The 23,414-nt window shown below is 40.4% G+C and overlaps 2 protein-coding genes across 6 annotated transcripts in view; one reads left to right on the top strand and one right to left on the bottom strand.

The window, feature by feature from the left end:
* Positions 1–4,477: 4,477 nt before the first annotated feature.
* Positions 4,478–17,531, top strand: LOC119721399 (uncharacterized aarF domain-containing protein kinase 5-like). 4 transcript variants are annotated; one of them, XM_038191470.1, is made up of 15 exons: positions 4,478–4,751; positions 5,557–5,713; positions 5,969–6,177; positions 6,720–6,984; positions 7,433–7,573; positions 8,193–8,309; positions 9,239–9,370; positions 9,840–9,923; positions 10,680–10,761; positions 10,969–11,047; positions 11,513–11,604; positions 12,151–12,361; positions 12,626–12,700; positions 14,096–14,191; positions 15,021–17,531. In XM_038191470.1, exons 2-15 carry the CDS (start codon positions 5,576–5,578, stop codon positions 15,145–15,147), a joined length of 1,848 nt encoding a protein of 615 aa, XP_038047398.1. In that variant the 5' UTR covers positions 4,478–4,751; positions 5,557–5,575; the 3' UTR covers positions 15,148–17,531. The 4 variants fall into 4 exon arrangements, with proteins under 4 accessions (XP_038047398.1, XP_038047397.1, XP_038047396.1 ...); XM_038191469.1 differs by lacking the exon at positions 4,478–4,751 and adding an exon at positions 5,046–5,148; XM_038191468.1 differs by lacking the exon at positions 4,478–4,751 and adding an exon at positions 5,270–5,370 and having other exon boundaries at positions 5,557–5,707.
* Positions 16,233–23,414, bottom strand: part of LOC119721398 — a 63,673-nt gene continuing 56,491 nt past the window's right edge. For both annotated transcript variants that reach the window (XM_038191465.1, XM_038191466.1), the window contains 7 exons: positions 22,218–22,373; positions 21,672–21,837; positions 20,234–20,407; positions 19,264–19,472; positions 18,644–18,824; positions 17,740–18,382; positions 16,233–17,387 (listed from right to left, as the gene is read on the bottom strand). In XM_038191465.1, the coding sequence (XP_038047393.1) occupies positions 17,751–18,382; positions 18,644–18,824; positions 19,264–19,472; positions 20,234–20,407; positions 21,672–21,837; positions 22,218–22,373 (1,518 nt within the window). In that variant the 3' untranslated portion in view covers positions 16,233–17,387; positions 17,740–17,750. The remainder of the gene's footprint in view (positions 17,388–17,739; positions 18,383–18,643; positions 18,825–19,263; positions 19,473–20,233; positions 20,408–21,671; positions 21,838–22,217; positions 22,374–23,414) is intronic.

Here is a 23,414-nt window from a genome sequence, read left to right as displayed (position 1 = left end):
TTAAAAGGTGTTGTTTAAACAATTTTTAACAATGTTCATTGCTTCCTTATTCAAGGCCACTATCCTATATCACTTCTCCAATAAAGGGCCATACAGAAGGTTAACACCTTGAGGCCATTTCTTTTTACAATTAGCATGTTGTTTACAAGGAAGAAAGTGAGCATTTATCATGTCTAAAAAAACATCGGAAAGTCGAAAGACGCCAGTATACAAATATAACAATTAACATGTTTAATTTGAGGATGGACAGTCGATATTAGCTCCAACAAGTTTTGGAAGTTGATAATTTAGTTCCCAAGGCGAAATTAAAGGGGCACTGCGTCCTGAAAACCACGAAATGTGCATGTTTCTGGTTCTGGTTGAGTCAGTAAAATTCACTCATGAATATCACACTAACTTCTGACCTTATGTGTAGATGACCTTAGTAAATAGCCTTACATGTAATTGTCCATGTAGTGCTTGGATGCCCTATCCTTGAATGCAAGTAGTGTCCTAGAGTTGACGACGTTTGCTGGCAACTTTTTCCATCCTGTAATTGTTCTCGGGAAGGAAGAGTTCCAGAAGGCTTCCTTGGTTGTATGTCGTTTGTAGGATTTTTGTTGGTGCCCCTGGTATTTCTTGTGTTTCAGTTGAGGTGATCTGCTCATGAGATGTAAACCAGCTCATGATTGATTTTGTAGAGCACTGATAGCCTTTGTATCTTCCTTTGCTCTTCCATGTCTCCCCACTTCATGTGCTCCAGGATTCCAGTGACTGTTCCCTCTTCCTATACTGTATTTTTTTTTTTGTGCAGAATCTTGTTGCATATTTTTGGACTCTGTCTAGTGTTACGGTATATTACACTCAGTGTGTGTCCCACACAGTCACTGCATACTCCAACGATAGGGTATGCCATGGATTTCACTTCTTCTGGGCAGCTCCACATATTCCGCCTGATGACTCCGAGAAATTTCTGGGATTTGGCTGCAGTGAGCTGTGTTCGATGTGAGTTGGTCTCCACAAAAGGTGTAGGGATCTCTTTGGAGGGTTCCGGTAAGCAAATGTGATAGTACAGCACTTCGATGGATTAAAGTTCATGAGCCATTCATTCTGCCATGATTCGAGCAACTTGAAATTGTTTTGTAGAGTTGAGGTGTCCTTGTCAGGTGATATTTGTCGGTATACTAGGCAATCGTCAGCGAATAGTCTCACTTGTGAAGTCAACTTGCTCGGCAGGTAAAGTCAGCATAGTGGTCCAAGCACTGCTCCTTGCGGAACTCTTGATGTGGAAGAAGTCCGAGAGCCCATCGAGGTTTAATTAGAATATCGCGCACAAAAGGTTTGATGGTGGCAGCGAGTAGGTGGGGGTGTCCAACCGTCAAAACCGTCACTCTTAAGTGACACACCCCGTGCGTTTCGGAGGGGCACCACCTAAAGACCCCCCCCCCCCCCAAAAAAAGACTTTTAATTAGAATATCGCGCACAAGCACGGTTCCAAAGCGAAAAGATAGTTTTCGAATAATTTATCAATAACCAATAACTTAAGGATGAGAAATCCCGTGTGCATCCATGTTTAAGAATGGCCTAATTAGCACTAATTATTTACTGTTAATTAAACTTTTGAGCACAAGAGCGAAACCTTCACTATAAGCTGATTGTGACTATAATGCAAGATCCACAACTTAAGAATAGCTTTTCCCGTGCATTTTGTGCTTAAGAACGAGTTAAAGTTCAATAATTAGCCGCCTTCTAAGGTGCTTTTTGTTTTATGTGTTTAAACATTGAGCACAACGATCATTCCAACACCAAACGGTAGTGTACGAGTCAGCGTTTGCAGAATGTCAAGTTAAGAATAAAAAAACTCGTGCAAAATCTGCCAACGGCTTTATTTACCGCGAAATAACGCAAAACCGTAGCCCGGTTCATACTTCATGCGAAAGCGAATGCGAAGCGAATTCGACGTCATAAAACATTCGCTGCGAAATTCGCCCGAGTTGAAATATGTTCAACTTTTACGAATTCGCAGTGCGAATACTTGCCACGACGTCACAAGTCGCGTTCGCTTTCGCGCAGAGTATGAATCGGGCTTAACTCTTTTTTTGTGATATGACGTAATAGCATTGAGGCATACGTATCAGTTTGCAAAACAGCCACCAAGAATCGCGAAATACCACGACAGTAATTTTAAAAATAAACACGTACCGTACACATGTACATGTACTGTAAAATAACAGAGTGTTACACAGTTTTGGAAGTACAACGCATTATTTGTGAATTATTCATTCTTTTTCAAAAACTTCTAAACCCCCAGAAACACTCCCACTTCCTGATTTCACGGTATTGTAGAGGTTCCGATTTATGCATAATTATGTATAGGCCTCATTAGTACTTTTTTGGTATCAATCATTTAATTCATAAACAAATAATTATACATATACAGGTTTTCCCCTTCCTCCACTTAAAAGTACACATTCATAACAGTCCCATGGTCTATTTCGATCAAAATCAAAGAATGTCTTGAATCAAGAATCACTCTATAGGCCCTATATGAACCATTATACACATGAATGTATTGATCTGCTAATATATGAAATATTGCGGTGGGTTTTTTTACTTTCTTTTTTAAGAAACTGTGCGCCTTTGGTTGGAAAAGTTTAACACTCCATGGACAGCTGTAAAAAATGTGTTACTTTAATTAAACATGCGTATGACTTCCGTTAGTTGGGATCTGTGTTTTCCGGATGAGTGGAAAAACATGCCCGTTTAGAACAGCGCCAAACTCGTCCCCAGTGCTTACTTTATTTCCAACCGCGTTTCCAATAGTAAACCCTGGATAGGAAACTGTCTTCCTGTATCCTGATTGGATACCGCAATTGGCTAGTAATGGATTTTTATCGCGTACTTGGTGCTATATATTCACAACGTGCAGTACGTGTTTTCGCGATCATCCGTCCACGCCTTCTCGAAAATACTAATTTCCTTTCCAATTTGCTCATATTAATTTGAAATATGATACTGCATGTTGTCTCGATAAGATCGTAACAGTTTGATTTCAAAAATCGTGTTTTCGTAACTCACGCCGTGCTCGCGCTGCTACGAATTGACTCTGTTTTTACCCCAGACACCGCATACAAAAACAAACGCTAATGTGTAACGCATATCCAGGCATCAGACTGTTCCTCATTTGCATACGTGTGCAAAAATCTTGCACATGCAAATGATCCAATACCAGGGTGAGAGAGCAGGTAGTGGTGGGCGCGTACTGCTCGACACCCTGGGTACGAGGTTGGAACAGCGCTTCTTTGGTGTGTCCAATTCAATAGCAGTTTTTAAAGGGGAAAATCATCGATCCCGGCCATTTTGTATCATCCTTTTTTTATGCCGAAAAGGACTCGCATCAAACTGGGGAGAAAATCCAAATGGCCCTTAGGATCCCCGGCATACTAAAGTGTTCGCCATATCATACATCCTAAATCTTTTGCTTGCTTTCAGGCCTTCTTCGTAATGTATCTCTCTTTAATAATTCAGGTTCCACCATGAGTGAGTCTGCTTTACAGTCCATTCATGTATCAGGTAGGCTTTGATACATCGTCAAAAAATATAATTACCATGAGAATTGACTAACTGGGCCATATTAACGCGGACATTTATTTCTTAATAACGTGATAGGTTGCATTATTGCGTAATTCGCAAAATCATGACTATCTCGAATATTTGGGCCGGCATAATATTAATGCATAATATCGTATATTACACTATGTTACATTGCAGTGGTTTTGCAATGCAGTACGTGGGTAGCGATGCTTTGGTGTACATTGCGTAATACTTTTTAAGCCGTGCAGAAATCGGCAATTAACTTGCACAGGAATTTTTATTCGTAGGTTGAAATTCTGCAAAAGCAGACTCATTCATGACTGTTTGGTGTTGGAATGATCGTTCTAATGAACTTAGACATAAAAACAAATTAGGCGGTGTCCCCTCCCAGACGCACAGGTACGACACTTAAGAATTGCGGTTTTGAAGGTTGGACACCCCACCTACTAGCTGCTGCCGCCATTAAACCTTTTGTGAGAGACCTCAATGGGCATTATATGGGTAAAATACGAACAAGGAAATATTTGAGAGGATTTCCAACCAAGAGGATAACACAGAAACGGCCACTATTACGAGCAGGAATTTGAAATCCCCTAACAGACGCAAAATGCTTTGAATGTTGTAATTCCAGGTCATTATAGCAAAAGGGATTTGATTTCGCATCAACGCTGTTTCTTTCAACGGCCTCATAATGTACAATCTCCGTAAAAGTGGGATGCAGAACAATGACTGAAGTGTATAATGCCAACCTTTGGAAATTGCCCAACTATAGGCCTATTGGATTGAAGAAAAAAAAACTACTGTCTGTTGCAGCCGATTTTTTGTTTGTTTACGCCATTTGCCCCTTACTGTTTAAAAATATGGCCAACTCCCAGCAATGGCGAAATTCTTGAATTATTTTATTTTCACTTGGGTGAGCAGCTCTATGGGTGAGCTGGCCTCTGAGTACTTTTTTCCCCGGTCGTCAGAGAGCATTGCCATAAAAAAATGTTGATATTTACCCACTGACTGCATGAAGACCATGATTTTGGAAATGTCGGAGTTGTGAAGTGAAGCTTGAAGAAACTGAAGATCGGAAGCCTGCGTCTTCATCTTGTCTCTCAACATTTCTGACATCTTCATGATTTCCTTCCGACGCGGATACAGTCAAAGGTGTTGTATTTACAACGAAGCGGCGGGTAAGAAATTTGAGAGCGCCTGCCACGTGCTTCTGGAAAAGATGTAAACGAGCCGACCGTCGCATCAGCAGGGCTGCACCACCATTCCTTGCAATTGGCATAAAATAATCATATGGCCATTGCAAATTGGCATGAATTGGATATTTGTACATTCCACACGCACAAAGATGGAAATGTGGTCCACATTGTAATGTTTTGTAAAAGTGGATACACACAACAAAACGTATGAACCGCGGCCCGCTGGTCCTGTCAAAGGCGCCTTTGAAAACTTAAATAACTTGGGGCGCCTCACGCGGATAGAGCGCCCCCAAGAGTCTACCGGCGTTCAAGAGTTTTTTGTAATTACATAAAAAGCAAAGTAGCAAACGTGCCCTCCAGAATGATTCAGCTGATATATGTAAATCATTAATTATTGTGTTTAATCGTAATAATTGTTTGTAACGTGTAAATAGAAATTTGCTTAAATACGTAGTTAGAACTTGGAAGACCCTCGCAATCACATGCTGATCCTTAGCTTGAAACTTCAATCATGAATGAAAGCAAAGATTTATTCCGCAAAGTCTAACGTTTCTGTGTACGCCGTACAATTCGTACTGGACTGGGCATGGTTGGACGCTCGGTGTGTGAAACTTGTTGAAAAGTTGCATCACCCACCATGCCCATTCATCTGCGTTGAAGAATCTGCATTTTCATGCTTATATTTTTTTGGCGTGTGTAATTTAATTTTTCAGGAAAGAATATATTATCCACTTAAGTTTGTCACCGTTTGTCTTGCATGTCATGTTTGTGCACTCTTAATCCCTAGGACTGGACCAGTTTTCATCATGACTTTCATGGCTTTGCGTGTAGGTCTCAACATTTTCCAAAAGAGGCGCCCTGCAATTTCCTCTCAAAGGTTGTGTTGTAAATTTGGGAAAGCTGTTGGTACTACATTTACTAGGACAAGATTTAATTTGGTAAAGGTAGGTGTATTAATGTGATTGAATTGACCCATGCATTGATTGATTAATTGATTTCTTGCATGATTTAAAATGTTAACTTAAATTACCATTACAGTGCAGGAGGAAAAAGCAACAATTTTATTTCAAACACACATCACACATACATTTGTGTAGTAGGCCTACTTTAAAATGTTTAATCCGCCCTTCCAAACTCCCTCTTTCCCCCTCACCTTTATTAAATTAGAGGCGTCTGAATTTTTTTTTTTTTTTTAACAGGAGTTCAGTGCTCGGTGTCACAGCACTGGCCCTGTCCCTGGCCCCACCGGTGCCAAAGTCAATCAATCCAGATGGCGGTACGTACGACGGACATTGGCTGGAATCATTCTTCTTGTGCCCGTCGCTGGTTTAGGGACCTATGCTATGCTGGACAGCACTAGCAGGAGAAAAGTCTACGTGACTGGTCAAGGTTTCGTTAGGTTTTTCAGGTTTGTAATTTTCTTGAAATATCATTGCAAGTATATTGGGTCGGGGGGTGGGCGGGGCACACAAGCTCCCTGAGCTAGCTCCCTGACACTAGACCATTTTCATTACATTTTTTAGTTTGCAACCAGATCAGTAAACTCCTCTGAAATCTCAACAGTTAGGAATGAGTTTTAAGCACATGTGACAAACGGGGGTATTAGAGTAGTGACTTGTAAATTACAAGTCACTACTCTAATGTAATGCAGATTTAACCCTGTTCATATGTATGGTTATGTGTACCTTATCAAGTGAGCATGTTTACATCTAAGGTTATTGTAAACTGTACACAAGTTGTGAAATCTAATTCAGTAAATTGTGACAAAAATCCCATGTATTTGGTTGACTTCTGCGGACTCGATTAGCCAGGTACACAGCATTACCTGAATTGGGTCCCCTTAGCGTTTCATATAGTGTCAAGCTGGAGCTTCATATAGCTCCGGCTGTAGTGATGCGCTTTTTTTCACTCAATATTTCCAACTCTCTGTTTTGTTGTGTTTCAATACAGGACACTCTACATTGGCACGTACATCTCACTGGACTACAAATGGAGCCTTTGGAACCTGGACGAAGGATCTGAGGAATACAAACAGGCTTTCCAGACCTGCAACGAGCGAACGGGAGACATGATTCTCAACGGGTGTCTTAAAAACAGAGGCTTGTACATCAAGCTGGGGCAAGTACTCGTCACGGCAAACTACGTGCTTCCCAAGGAGATCTTGATGAAGTTGTCGGTGCTGCACGACAAGGCGCTGTCCCGGGATTACAAAGAGGTAATAAAGGATAAATTTGGTAGTAGTAGTCGCTGTAATCTGTTGCTTGCAGTAGTTTGGAAATTTACATCTACAAATCAGAGTTGTACATTTTTTTATGCTACACCTATTACAACTTTGAAGATCCAGCAAAAATCCATTATGAGGTTATTGAGAATTCTGTACAATTGAGGAAGGAAGAGCCCAGCCGCAAGCACTAAACGTGCAGCCTGATGATGCCTCTCTTGTGAGTTTAAGCACAAGATTCTCGTGAAGATGGTCACTCTCCTGAAGACGGTCAGAGCATACTGACCGGAACGTCGATTTTATACCTCTGGTTCTTTTTAGAACCATTCTCTTAGTTAAGAAATTATTCGCACATGGTGTTTCCGCAAACCTTTCATTATTTAGTATCTCCACCATGCAAAGCCTCAAATCTTACTTAAGATTCTCATGATTTGTTTTACAGTTAGACCAGTTATTTCGAGAGGATTTCAAGTGCAAGCCAGATGAGATGTTCAAGGAGTTTGACTCTAAACCCATTGCCGCTGCAAGTCTGGCACAGGTTCACCGGGCAGTCACCCATGATGATCAAGAAGTGGCTGTCAAGGTGAGTTTGCCTCCCATCCCCTCCCAACAGCTCTCACCTGGTTTATCCTGATTTTGAAGGATTCGGTACTGCGTGGCCCAGGAACTATAAGTCTCCAGTTTTGTTGATGGTCATTGAAATTTGCTGTCGTTCACTGGCTGGAGCTGGATTTCAGAGTAAATGCCTGCTGGATTAACAAATATAATGAATCAAATTAGGTGTTGCCCTTCACCGACTTCAAACACTGTACACTCAGTGTGTTACCTCCCGAGTGAAAGTTGGAAAAAATCACTCGGGTGGGACTTGAACCCACAACCTCCTGCTTTCTAGTGCAGATGTCTTACCACTCAAACACCGAGCTAATGGGATCGGTTGGCTGGTTCGAATCTGATGTACATAGCAGCGGGTACCGCATAAACTAATATAAGATGGAATTTTGCATCGGGTGAACTAATTCATATTAGGTTTTGCCCTTCACCGACATTTATAATGAAATAGATAATAGTAGAGTGCAAGAAAAACTGGACACATTACATTAAAATACTGTGAACAAATTTAAGGGAACTTTGACGGAGACAATTTGTATTAGGTGTCACCAGATGGAAAACCTACACAAACATTGCTGGGGTTTTTTTTTCAGGTCCAGTACATCAACCTGAGAGACCAGTACCATGGGGACTTCAGGACACTGCAGATAATGCTGACCTTAATTCACTGGATGCACCCAGGTTCAATCAACTACAATGAAATTCTAAGTGTGAGTACTGGGATGTTCCACATGCTTCTAGAATGAAAACTGCAATTAAAGTGACTATCAACAAATGATACAGGCCTAAACGCTAGGGGGAGGGGCTATAACCCTAACCCCAACTCGACGATGAGTTTCACTTGTTGCAACATTTTTATATATATACTCATAACGGTCTCACCAATAGCCTTGTGATGCACACAATGATGTAAAGTGAAATTTAGAAATGAAGAAATATAATTTAGGCCTAATTTGAAATTCAGCAGTAAAATGTTGAATTTACAAAACTCTCAGTGCAATGTTCATCCTATGTGAACCACACATCATTCGGTATGTAATAAGCATGCAACTTACAAGACCCTGTTAAGCACTTCATGATACACACTATGTGTTCACAATGTTGCGTGTATATATATGCAAAAAGTTCCACTTGGGGGTTTTGACAAACTCCCAGTCTCGGGTCAGGGAATGGGCATTTGATATGTATGTAATTATTCCTTATAGCCCTTAGAATTAAACAGATACCTTAGTTTTGTTATTGTAATTCTGTGAATTCTCATCAAGGGGTTTTCTCAAACATTTCCCTATGAAACTGACTGAGACAGGCACCTCGAGGATTGCTGTTTTTACAAAGGATCTTTACAACTCTTGATATGAGAAAGCATACTTAATAGTCAGTATCCCCCTAAATAAAAATAAGCAGACTTGTCTTAACTTAAAGTGGTTTACATTCACAACCTCTGTTGCACAGAAATACTTCTTGTTTAATACCTAGAGTTTTGTAAACAATGCAGGCTGTAATTTTTTTTTTTTACTAATGTGATAAAAGTTGGCATATTAGCACTGTTGCTTGTATGCTTTAGCTACAGTGGGCAGTTTCTATGTCTTTTTTTAATAACATTCTGTATTATAAACACATTTCTTCGTTTTTACCACAGGATATGGAGGAGCCACTCGCTAAGGAGTTGGATTTTGAAAATGAGGGACGCAACTCGGAGAGGTGTGCTGAAAATCTACAACATCTGAAATACATCTACGTACCTAAAGTACACTGGAATTTAACAAGCAAGGTATGTATACATGAAGGCATAAAAAAAATACAGAAAACTATCTGTCCTAGCCGAATCTTGATTTGGTCAGTTGAAGTGCTTCTGTCGTGACTACAATAATCTTCCTTTATGGAACAAATTTTAACAAATGATATGCTCAGGGCCCCGTGGGATCGGTTTCCACATTATAATGTGAACGAGCTTACCCTAACCGAACTCAACCCATCAAAGTTCGACAGCAGGTTTTGTTTGAATCCGTTGGGATAGGTACAGTACCCCTAAACTGATGGTCTTTTACACTGGGGTTGGCATACCTCCAGAAACTAAGTCCAACAGTGCGTGTGTACAATTTCCCATGTGGGTGTTGGAATTTGCCAGAATGGGTATGGTTCCTAGTAAATTAGGCTGGGGAGTTAGGGTTAAAGATCAGAAATTAAGAAATTAATAAATTGGTTCTTAACCTTTTGTTCCTTGTGTGGCAATTCTTTAGCGGGTTTTAACAATGGAGTATATCCACGGCTGCAAAGTGACCAATGTGGAGCAGATTGAGGAGATGGGAATCGCTCCTGCAGATGTGAGTACAGAAAACAATTAGTCTTACACCTGTTTCAGACCAGCCCCCCATAGAATGGGAAAAAATGGTTATTTGAAAGAACAGTTTAAAAAAAAAAAAATTAAAATCTGAAGAAAACCATAAAAGTAGGATCTGGCAATCGGATCCACATATTGCACCAGGCGGGATCAGAACCAGGATCACAGCGGTGCAAGATGAGGACAATGCTAAAACAGCAAAGAAAAAAATCCATCCCACATTTGATATCCTAAAATAAACTAATATTACACACACGATATTTTTGGAGGAGACCTAGTGCAGTCGGTAGAGAGTTTGCAGTTGACCCTTTAGTCACTGTAGGGCCTAAAACCGCCCTGCCTATTACTCCTTTTAGTGCCAGAAACTGCCTGAGTTCTCTCTGCTTTTATTGATTCCTCAGTGATTAAACACAGTGCAGTATAGTGTTAAGGTACAGTTGCTAATGTGTTATGCCATACAAGTTGCATGGAGGGATACCTTTTCAGGCATTCAAACATGTGTTTTAACGATTTAAAGGGAATATACATCATTTGCTTTTACTGAAATTTTCAGAAATGGATGGAATTGGGGGGTTGGAAATATATAGCAAATATAGTTACACTGACTTTTTTGAGGTTTTGGGTTCGAAAATGCTATAAAAACCAAGAAAAACAATCATTTCCTGTAGTCTGGTTCCCTGACTCCATATAAGAAGAAGACAGTTTTTTTAACCTTTTTGTTTCTTTCCTCACTCATTAGGTTGATGCTAAATTGATTGAAGCATTTGGTGAGCAGATCTTCCGCTCTGGATTTGTGCACGCAGATCCCCATCCTGGAAACAGTAAGATTACTTTTAGAAGTGTAAATCATATATCAAACCAAATATTCTGAAAAGTTCAGATACAATGATGTCTAAGAAAATTAAGTTATGCTATGCTGAATAGACCATACTTCATCTATATTGCTAGCTTATTAATGGTGCATTAAAGATAAATTTTGGAGCCTGCTCAGCCCGTTTGATTAACAGAGAACATACTTTTTTTCACAGTTTTTGTGCGGAAGGCCAAAGATGGTAAAGCTGAGCTTGTGCTTTTGGACCACGGATTGTACGAAGAGTTGCCAGCAAAGTAAGCATCAGAATGTGTACTGATAAATAAAAATGCCAAGGAATGTGCCTTTGGTTCCTGCAAAGTACCGGTGGCATTTAGAGGATTTAAGAGGATCCCTTGCAACAGATTAAATTGGCTAAAGGGAGTTAGTTTTAATGATCTTAAGCATGAATAGTTTGTACCAAGCAAACTTGAAGAGGTCGGCATAGTGATACTTTCCGCACCTGCCACCACTGTAACCCGGGTTCGAATCCCAGCCAGCTGAACACTCGGATCAGCTTTTCAGTACCTCCTCGATTCTATGGAGTCAGATTGATATACCCACCTCATCTGCCAACTCTACGACCCCATCTCCCACCGAGGCCCCCATGTGGACTGGGTTTTCAGTCCCTGCCTGAATTTGTGGGCTCCCTTAAATATATTTCTCAAGGTTTTTTCTCCTCCATTTAGCAAAAGGTGACATGTGTGTTTGCCTCCCCACAGGGTGCGACTAGCATTGGGCAGATTCTGGCGATCCATTATCTTGAAGGATGAACCAACCATGAAACAGAGCGCAGCTGAGATGGGGATCAAAGGTAACAGGCAAACCAAAATGATCCTACTAGTCACCGATTTTATGGTTTATTTGTTCTGTTCAGGGTGACGTAAAACAAAGGATGTGTGGTTAGAAAGATGTTTCAAGAGAGCATAAAAATACTTCAAAATCAGCTACACTAGGGATCATTGTATAAACAGAGGCCCCCAGTAATGGCGGCAGCATTGTGGGAGCTATTGTTCAGAGTAACCATCACTGATCATGAGCAGTTACTTAAATGTTGGCATAGTGGGCCTTTTTGGCAATACGTGTAGTCTGTGGTCTTCAACTCAACTTGGTTTCAAGTATTTTACATTTAATATCAAACACCTTGACCATAATATTCACTTTGATACGACCTCAAATTCCACACACTGGCTTTTTGGGGGAGAACACAATCAAGCCGATCATTAAAAATTCCAACTCTCGCTGTCGTTCTAATACAGAGGCACCGACTGAACTTGGTTTGTAGGATTTTACATTTAACCCCTAACTTTTTTACCCCCAACCCTAACACATCAACCCTCATATGACTTACGATTCACAGAGTACCTGCTCTTTGGGATGATGGTCACCCAGCGGCCAATCAACATGAAGGCACGCCGGGGACTGCACATGACCTTCATCGTGCCACCTGAGGAGCTGCGCAAGATGGCCAAGGAGTTCCACAAGATGAACGAGAGCCAGACAGAGCTGATGATGGCCAGAATGAACGACTTTATCTTGTCACTGCCCAAGTCACTGTATTTAATATTTCGGTAAAGGATGCTCACTTTAACGCCTGTTGTTCAAAGTGTTTACACGGCTTTACAGCCAAGATGCCCTGAAGGGTGGGATTCATGTTTTCAATAAAAAAAAACCCAGAACGACAGACTTTCAATAAAAAACAACAGACTGGATTAGAGTCGGCTGTATTAGGAAGATATTCGAAAGCATATTCAGGAACACTATAAATCTATATCTGAATAATAGCTTTGGTATGGGCCAATACACTATTTGACAACTTTTTTGTTTTCCTTCAGAAATATGAACACGGTACGCTCCATTGACCGGACCTTTGGCCAGCCAGTCAACTACCTCGTGACAATGGGCAGATGGTAAGTGCACAGTTGGAGGTTTGGTATGGCTCAGGTTCGAATCTCATCTGAACCCATACGTATTTGGGGTTGTCATCAGTTGTCTCCTAGGCTTCATCCCAATATACAAATAACACAAAATTAACTTTATGTCATTGCATTTCACAAAGCATAATCAAATATTGGTACTTTATATTGGTTTAATGTGCTTATTAGGGCGTTCTTTTCTATTTCTTTGGTTCTGATTTCCAACCGACCCTATTTTGGGCTCACGACCCACGAAACAACAACAACATTTATTACCGCTAACCCTGTCTGGAACCTCATTAAAAAAATTTTTTAAATGTAACAAAATAATGAATACAATGATCAGGCAATCAGGTTTTGTCTTATTTGAAAAGCTTTTGAAAATGAATGCAATAGTTCTTTCGTGAAGTGAACAAAATCCCAGGCACGCTGGCATAGCAACCAGTGGAATTCCACAAGATAACAGGACGCTGCTTCTCATCGTGCCTATAGTATACCTTAAACCCCTTAACGCTGGCTGACGGCTCTAGATGCAGGCTTGATAATGGCCGAGGGACTGCTATTGCCCTATTCCTGCTGCATAGCACATCCATTCATAGACAACGGCTGAATGCCTGCGTGTACACATTCCACCCAATGTGCAGCTGTCCGTGGCCGAACAATACCAGTGTCAAGGGGTTAATACTGGTATGTGATAATGTCATGGCTGCCAATACAGCCAAAACATTGCACGTTAGTGAGCTATAGTGCAGATAAATGGTATTAAAAGTCCACTACATCTTGCTAATATGGTTTCATTATTTTATTCAGTAATCAACTCATGATAAACTCATTGCAAAAAAGCAAAACTAGAGACAAGACGCACTTGGCATCATTTACTTTAACCACCTTCACAGTTGCTACTGCATTTTTTTTTCCAGGTTTTTATTATTTTCAACTGATGACCGACCCTACTTCATCAAAGGCAAACAAAATATGAGAACCCTAGAAATAAGGACACCCTGATAAGAGTTTACAGGTTTAAGACTAACTCCTTGACTTGAAAAGGGATGTGCTGCTGTTTCTTTGGGAAAAGAAATCTGAGAAAATATTCCCATTTCGTTGCAGTTATAAAGTATGTTCACTTAATAATATAAATATGGGAGTCACTGTTTTTGAAGATTACAGTTTTTTAATTTTGGCACCGGAGATGTATCTTTAAGGCTGGATGGTTCATGGTGGGAAGAAAAATAATCACAGATGCTGTGGGAACTAACTGTTTTTGAAAATTACAGTTTTGTAACTTTGGCACCAGAGATGTATCTTAAAAGCTGGATGGTCAATGGTGTGAAGAAAAATAACAGATGCTTAAAAGATTTACTTTTAATTGTTGACTTGTTATACTTACAGTGCTGCAGGTTCCATGTTTTTTGAGTCGGAAGACAGAACCTTTGCTGGAAGAGTACGGGCATCATGGCATCAATTCATCTATGATTTTACTCTCAGGTAGGTCAGAACACTTTGAGTTTGCAAAGTGGAGTGCTGATCAACTAAAGTTGAATTAATAGGTTAAGGTATGGAGTAAGTTCAACTCACTGTGTTGCAAGTAAACTCTGCAATCAAAGGCTTGCATCCCATCGGGTCGGGGGGGGGGGGATATTGTAGTGTTCTTGAGCAGTTTCCTTTATCACAAGGAGCTGAACTTAGTGCGCATGCGCTACTTCTGCAGGCTTGATGCAGAAGATGAAGTCTTGCTTCATCTTCTATACTTACTGGATGAAATTTAAGGGTTTTGTTCGGAAGAAGTCTTGCTTCATCTTCTATACTTACTGGATGAAATTTAAGGGTTTTGTTCGGAACTACAGTGAAATGTTTTTAATGCGCGCTGCATATATTAGGCTAAACAGGTGTGTGCATTACACAACCGATTCAAATTTCCCTAGACGTTGTTCCTAACAGGTTCCTGGGTGATATTGGTTTGTCGTGATAACATCCTCTCGCGTTGGCTGGTTATCACGTATCAAACCATAACAACGTCAAGCTCCTAGACTAGTGAATGCACTTTTTGGTCGTAAAAGAGCACTTCAACACTGCAATTTACCTAATTTATCACAACTGTTGTATTGTAGTGCCATAGAGTGTAGCAGGTATAGCTCAGACAGAATAAGGGTAACGAGTCAAATATAGCCCTGTCCATGATATACTTTTAGTTGAGAAATTATTCGCACATGGTGTTTTACCGCAAACCTTTCATTCATTAGTATCTCCACCATGCAAAGCCTAAAACCTTACTTATGATATACTTTTGATTGCCTTCGTGTTCTATTTCATGCAGATCTGATCAAGTCCTGAATTCCCTGACGAGTTTTGTCCTTCGTTTGATGTTCCGTTTCGGCTGGACATTTCCTTCAAAACCGACGGGCAGTGGACATGACATTATGGACAGTTTGCGACCGTTGTGATTCAGAGAACCACGTAATACCCGCACATTTTAGAAACAATTGTTGTAGCGGGCCCCAATAACTTTGGTTTTACTTATATAAATTATGTGTGTGTATATTAGATCCTTCATGAAGTATATTTAGAAACCTGAGGAACTTGTTTGTAGAGAAAGTTTACTATACAATTGTAGCCTGCTGTGACAGGGTCCATGGTGTTTTGTACACCCGAGGCACCCAAGGCGAAGCCGAGGGTGCCATTTGCCCCCGAAGGTGTACAAAACCAATGGACCCCGTCACAGCAGGCAACAATTGTTTTGTTTTACCACAGTTATAGATTACATTTACAGCTGTCTAATTCTGTCACTGGTAATTTCTGAAACTGGTCTGTTCCTGTCGCGGTACTTGGTGAACTATTCGCACAGATTTGTCCGTATTTTTCTTTGTGCTGATGCTGTCCTGTTCAAAAATCAAATTTCTGATCTTGTCTTTGGGACAATAGAGAAACTTCTTCTTTTGGAGGCGACCTGTTGTCATCTGCCAACATCATTACGGCAAAATTGGCACGGTTAAAATAAGCAGACAAACAGTGACAACGATGTAAATAACAAGCGCGGTCATAGTAGAAATAGTGCTCCACTGTCCCTCATGGCACATCTGACAGGAACATACATCAATTTACGTATTACCAGCGTAGCTACAACCTCGTTCCCGAGGTCACACTAGTATAATACAACTCAGTGAAAACGACACTTTCAAAAGCGGGAAAAATCCAAGGTATTATACCTATGGGGTACATCACTCATGTACCACAGCGTACAATGCCCATGCATTTTTGTGGCATGTCACATGATCCACTCTTGACCAATAAAAATTCACAATCTATTACCATGGCAAAACGAGGATAAATGTTGCCACTCTGGAACAGATGATGTTCAGTTTGTGTGCAATGATGTGCCTTCCTTTAAATGTGATCAGCGTATTCTATTGACATTTTGTGAAATATTTCTATAGTTATTCATGAAACATTTTGTTAATAGAAATAAAATGGAATGTAACAAAAAAAACCAAAATAATGTCAAATCAAAAAAGTAACTCAAACAAATGTATCAATGCATGCATTTCTTTATTGTTAGCTTTCAAAGAAAAAAAAGAAAACAAAAGCAAGTAATTAACCAATTGCCCTTCTTACTAAATTCACCCACATTGAGAATTTATTTTTTATTTTACATATCATTCTACAAATAATTTTTAAACACAACATAACACATCATTTTGAGTTTCTCCACAACCAGAAATGCGTGGGGCAGACTTTGATGTGTATTCGCACTTCAATGTTTCCATATCATCTAAATATTATCAATAAAAAATAAAACTTTGCTTGTGGCCAAAACAAGAAGAAAAAGAATAAAATGATTAAAAAATTGTGCGATTGGCCCATGCAAGACTGGTTGCGCCAAAATGATGTTGACCAACTTTTTAAATTTTGTAACGGAAAAATAAATAAATAGTTCGTTAACAAAAAAAACAAAGAATATAACTTCTTCAACCCTTTTCAAATGCTAATTTCCAACTCATGCAGTTAAGGTATGGAAACAAAATAAATCTTTTTCAACTATGCTGGGCTATGGAACAAAACTTTTCAAAAAGAATAAATGGTGTTAAATCAATCGGTCAAAATAAATACCAGCAAAGGTTTCATGCATGCATGCTCATGTGATATATGTTGTCTGTTTTGGGAAAATCGAAAGAAATCAAATTTAACACGAGCAACCAAAATAAAAGCAATGGTTAAAACCACAAACAAGAAACACTTATTTCTTCTATCCACTATAATTTTCTTAACTAGTTATATGTTCTTCAATTGCTATGTGATGTTTATCTACTTTAAAAACTACAACTACTGTCAAACGGTAACTAAAGCTGGCTTTTGAAGAAGTGCTCACCCCCGTTTTCCTTGTGAAAGGTTGAGGGGAATAGTCGGACAGAAATCTGTACGGTTACTTTTTCTCAGGGAGCGGAGTGGTTGTAACATTTTTTTTAAAACTCAGGAATCAAAACCAACTGTTAATGCACTTGCAGCAAAGAAAGGTGCAAAACTTGCATTCTCTGCTGTATCAGAATCACCAGAATTTATGTATTTTTGTACTTAATATTTAAACTAAAACATGTCAACCAAATCAAAAAAAGTGTAAACTAACCCAAACCGAGTTTTGTGACGTGTTCAAATTCGCATCTCCGTTCTATGTCCGATGCCCATGTAGCTGTAAGAAAAGTGAAAATAATAAAGACAACTTTCTTTTAGAAAAGTATGCATTTTATAAATAGTTATAGCTTATTTCTAACACAATTCTTTCAGTCTTCAGTTGAGGAATTTGGTGTGAAATTAAATTGCAATCCAATCCCAATATCCATACTCTTGTTTGATTTACATTTACTTTAATTTTTCTGAAAAACAAATAAATAGAAATTACATGTCTTGGTCCATTCGGTTGCCATGCTGTGTGACTGATATAAGTCAGTGGCAAGTATATTTGAACATGATATTTGACCCCTAGCCTTCCCCTCAGGTTTGCTTCAATTAATTACCAAGACCTAAAATCTAAGAATTCTCACCTGTTCCATGCTTATTGTCCAGTGATTTGGGGGATGCAACTGTAGCTCACTTCCAAGTATTCTTTCACTGTTTGACAAGGATCTCCAAAATCGAGCCCCCTGAGAATGCAAGAGGATGATGGGGCTCCGCAAAGCTCGACAGCCTTTTCCATTGCAGTAGGGTCCGAGTACTCCTCGCCTGCTTCAGCGCTGTCATCCAGGCAGTAACGATCGTTGGCGTGGCGGCCAAAGAAAGCACTCTTGATGGATACATACTCCCCTTGCTTGCAGACCAGATACAAGGAGCTGTCCTGGCAGACCCGCAGGTCGAAGGGCAGCGAGCGCGGCTCACCGTGCTCTATGGCTTTGTGGGTGCAAGCGAAGTTGACATAGACGTAGTTGAGGACGGCGTAGCAGGGCTCGCCGAAGGCTTGCACGGTAGCGGGATCCAGTTGACACTTGTCTCGGCCCTGGCACAGGTTGCGCAAGATTGCTCTGGCTTCTGCGGCATTGCAGTCAGCAGGGGGCTCACCCTCCAGGCAGACTTCGTCAACGCGGGGACCAAAGTTGGCATCTAGGACATCGATAAAGCCTTTCCCGCAGGTGATGGTAGTGCACTCCAGTTCTCTCTGGGACCGGAGCAAGACTTGTGGAACGGGTATAGCTATCAGGGAAAAAATTGCAGCAAATCAACATCCAAGGCTGATTATGGATATTTAGAAATTTAGCAGTTCCTCAAATTTTACTATTAAACATTTAAATGTTCATCTCGGCATATTTTTTTATGGCATGCTCAAATCAACACTCATTTACTACATGCGAATTCGCACATTTGTGACACTATGATTGATTTGTAATGAATTGCGAGGACTTCAGATGGCTTGATTCTAACTCTGGGGAAAAAATGCTGGGGGAGTTGGCATACCCTCGCAAGTGTTCAAATCTGTGTCGCGGAAGTAACCCTCGTCACATATGCACGCCGGGGCAGCGTCTCGTGCGCCGCAGACTTCGTGAGGCGGACACTGGAACTGCACACATTGGAGATCATGGGCGGCTGCGCAGGAACAGACTTTGGAGCAATCTGCGGTCATGAACGTTTCACCTTGCTGTAGACCAGAAGAGAAGTGTGACGGACAGTTAACACATTAGCATGTGAATTGGAAGTGCCTGAAGTTTACCACTTGCACTGGTACACTGTGGACATCGTTGCCAGGGTCCTGCTTTCCCACTTTAACCTTATCTCGGTTCAAGAGAAATTTCAACATATTCCTTCTGCTACTCCATGTTAAATTCATGTCTGTAGCTGCCATCGCAAGTGGCCCTTGGCCTAGTGATCAGCTAACCCTGCTTGCCATATTTTTATAATGTATTTCATATCACCCAAGCAGATTACTTCTTTCTCTTTAACTGAACATTTAACTCTTCACCTTGAGTGGCTTTAGACCTTGTCATCAGCAAATCTCTCCCTCTCACACCCCCCCCCCCAAAAAAAGAAATTCAACGATGCACAATAGATATCGCAGAATGCCCTGGTAAACCACTCACCCTGTAGTAGAAGCCGGTTTCATGGTCAACACATCCACACCTCTCCTCATCGATGCAGGTCTCGCCTTCCTTGATCATGCCTGTTGGGCAGACACAGTCCTCCCTGTCTGCCTGGTTGCAGGTGGAGCTGGCCGTGGGATTGGCACAGGTGGTGGGACAAGACGGACTCAAGGGGTTGTACACCATGTTCTTGGCCAAACAGTCAATCACTTTCAACAACAAAATGGAAAATGTGCCAAAATTAACCCTAACTAGTAAAGTAACATTAATCTCAACTAGAGAAATACCATTGACAAAACTAGTAAAATCACAACCCAAACCAGTAAAGTAACAATAACCTGAACTAGTATGGATCACTGACCCTGTACCAAGCTAACATTAACCCTAACTGGTAAAATAACAAGGACTAGTAAAGTCACATTAGCTGTAATTAGTTTAAAGGTTACAATAATCCCAACTTGTAAAGTAAATATAACCCTAACTGGTTTAGTGATGTTAACTCGCTGGTAATGTAACAATCAACCGATGTGGTTAAGTAAAATTGCTCGTATATAACTACTACATTTGCTGTCAAGCCAGTGCCTCATCTGGCCTGAGTATCTCTACTTTCCTTGACATGAATCAACTGGGAATGTTTTCTTTTCCCCTGGGGATGTCATGCCAAATCATCAAACAATCTCTCTGGCTAAGGACAGTATATTATCCATATGAAGTTTCTATGCCCAATTTTATTTTTAAACAGCACATTGAAGTAATAATGATACAGAAGTAATAATGATACAGTGTCTTGCATGCCAATATCAGTAGATAAAACATTGGTTTGTAAACTGAAAACTTATCATCATTAAAATCATAGCCTCTATGTAAAGACAGCTAGCTAGACCACAATCATATTCCAACAACGGAATATTTCCTATAAACAATTAGTCTTGCAGAAGAACTGGTGTTGTTTCTCGTTTTGTGGACTTACAGCAGAAGTCCTGTCGTCTCCAGTTGATGATGATACCCTGATCCCTGCATACTTCAGCGTAGGCCTGGTAGTCATCGCAGTGAGCCAGCCCGTCCGGCATGGTGCAAAGATCGATCACGCAACTCTTGAAATAGAAGGACGGGGATACGGCTTCGTGGCAGGATTGGAAAGGACCTGAACAAAGCAGTGATAACAAGAATTCAAAGTCTGATTGTTCAAACATGGAAAAGCATCAATGTGCACCCACGTACCCTTGGGCACCTACCCTTGGTTCTCATTGAAGTAAATCTGGGGTCTATCTTTGTTTTAGAGTTTTAATGGAGTCAATAATAGCCAAATCTTGGGCCACGTCAAACTTCACTTGAATAGCTTCCCATCTGGCTTGTTATTGACTTGTGACCGACTTGTGACGACTTATAATATAATATCTGAGTCTTATATAGCGTACGTATCTACCAACAATTAGGTACTCAAGGCGCTGGAAATTATATGTATTATTAAAGAAAGGTAAATAAAGTTTATGAGAAATATGAGACCCATTATGTAGCACCTTATAAGGGTTTATAAGGTACTGCGGCGCATATTGCAGCCACTGTCAGAAACACCGGGGCAAACCCCTTCTCTTAGCGATAAGTGTTACTGGGTTCTTCAACGTGCATTACACAACACACGGGACCTACGGCTTTACGTCCCATCTGAAGGACGAAGCAATAATGGTAAAGTGCCTTGCTCAAGAGCACAAGCACCATGTTCCCACGGTCAGGATTCGAACCCATGTACCACGGCACACGAGTCGAACACCGTAACCATTGGACCACAGCACCCCACAATGATGACTTGTGACTGACTTGATTATAACTTCTCTCTCCCAGCTTTCTAAGGTCAGACAACTATATTGTTACAGCTTTTATACTCAATTTGGACTCGAACCCATGACCTCTGGCTTACGAGAGCAGATATCTTAACCACTTGTCCATCTAGCTCTCCATGTCAAGCTGGCTAAGTCAAATCTGATGCAGCAGTGGTACTGCAATTAATGACTCTTGATGAAATTGTTTGCACTGTTGAGGTGTGAACATAAATGTATACGCGTCATATACATGTAAAAGTCAGGTTGGCGATTGTTGTGTTGTGTTGTGTTGTGTTGTATTTGTACATGTGTGTATAATCATTAGTAGTGTATGCAGGGCCCCAACTGAAACCAGTTTTAAACTGTTTGGGCACACCCTGGGTTTCTTTGGAATATCATTCCATGATTTCCCTCCCACTTCTAACACTAAACCTTGCTTCTTCATCTTCATTTCTTCTTCACCATTTCTTAACTATAACTCATTTGCTGTTTTGACGAACCCTTGATGACATTACTCGAAAGAAATTAAATAAAAATAAATAGCTTTCGTTTAAACGTCCATAAAAAGGAATTTGACAGGGCGTTTACCATCGTCACTGATGATGTTGTTGCAGATTTCCTGGGCTGCATCTTTCACTCCGGCATCACTGCATTCTTCAGGAAGCTCACAGTCCACACAGTCCTCACAACCACCACCAGCAACAAACCAGGACCGTCCAAAGATGGGAATATTGGTCTCATCCACTGGATCCAGCTATGAGACACAAAACAGATGGATTTAAAGGAACATTACTTGCTACAAAATGCATTTAAAACGAATCTCAATTGGAAAGAGCATTTAAAAGTAGGATATATGTCCACACAACCATCCTTTAAAAACAGGGCGTTTTTTGAGTTATTCTTGCAAGAACCATGCAAGAACGAATTACAGGGGTTGGAATTTTGACTCTCAAAAATCAAGCTGTTGAGTGCTAGTTGTGCATCCTGTCGCACAGCGCATCGCATTCTGAGGGAGAGCACGTCCTTTAATGAGTTAGAATCTCTCCAAGCCAGGGGCCTAAATAAATCTCTCGAAGCGGAAGACAGAGCCAAGGTTTTGGGGAGCAAGCTGTTGAGATATCTTTGTAGATTTACCGTTTCTCCAAAGCGAGTGAGGAAATCGTCATCAGGGTTGCCGTTGTATGTGCCGCACAAGCCCTCGGTGTGGCCGTAGTAGTCACCGGTCACGTCCACCTCCACCATGAACTTACCGTCCCAGAAAATAGTGACTCCAATGTTGGTTTCGATCACCTGTGTTTTTTTAGGGGGAAGGGGAAGGAAGGGTTGGATGGGGTCAAGAATGAGAACTAAATATAACTATTGCCGAGAACGGTAACTTAGGGTAACATTCTAATGGACTTGGTCGCAAATAAAAAAAAAAATTAAAAACACTTTAATATTCTCCCCTCCCCAGACTTTTCAATTACACTATTCTTGATTTGAAGAAATTGTTTTATGCAACTTTCGACAGTAAAACTCACGCTAGAAATGGTAGTCAGTCAAGGCATTTTAGGGAGACGCTGAAATGTGTCCGTAATGCCAAATGTCTTCCTACTGCCAAATTATTTACTACAAAAAAAGTCTCAATAGGTATTATTTCATATAGTTTATCAACTATTTTATGTTGTTTATCAACGACTCATGTGGTAATAGTCGTAGTCATTTACAGATTTTGAATGATTTCAACTGCCTAAGACTGATCAGCGAATTTATGTGCTCAGGCCAAAAATAAGTTCAAAACCGGTCACGAGCCACAAGGTTTGAATGATTTGTAAGCTGGTAATTAGCTGTTCTTGCTTAAGAGCAAATATTTCTTTGTGCTAAGATACTTTTTAAGTACTTAGCAGCGCTATGAAACGCGGCTCATTTGCGTACGTCATGGAGCTTCTATGTGTGGCAGGGCCAAGTTTTCACTTGTTAGTTTTACGTATTTTTAGCGTTTCAAGTAAAGGAGTAGCACCCCTTGAATAAATCCAACCTTTATAATAAACCCATTCCTTTTCTATTTTTGGTTTGAAATCTAGAACGTTTTCCCTTTTGTCTCAATTAGTTCAATTTTTCTCGCGACTTTTCCCTTCAAAGCTCCAGACTTTAGTTTAGTTGTATTAGTTTGTGCAAGTTCCTTACGGTGTGCTATTTTTCCAGGTTTTATATGCACAGAAAATTGCTAGGCCCAATAGCAAGTTCTCAGCCAACTTCACTACACACATAAATTTGCAAAGCAATTTCTTGTTCATTTTATTTATTTATTTATTTTTTTGGCTGAGCAGCTCGGTAAAGTCTTGGGCCCAG

This window comes from Patiria miniata, unplaced genomic scaffold, assembly GCF_015706575.1.
Source record: "Patiria miniata isolate m_02_andy unplaced genomic scaffold, ASM1570657v1 HiC_scaffold_13, whole genome shotgun sequence".
NCBI classification, from domain to species: domain Eukaryota; kingdom Metazoa; phylum Echinodermata; class Asteroidea; order Valvatida; family Asterinidae; genus Patiria; species Patiria miniata.
Note: the sequence above shows the minus strand (reverse complement) of the source record. Positions and strands in the feature narration are given on the sequence as shown.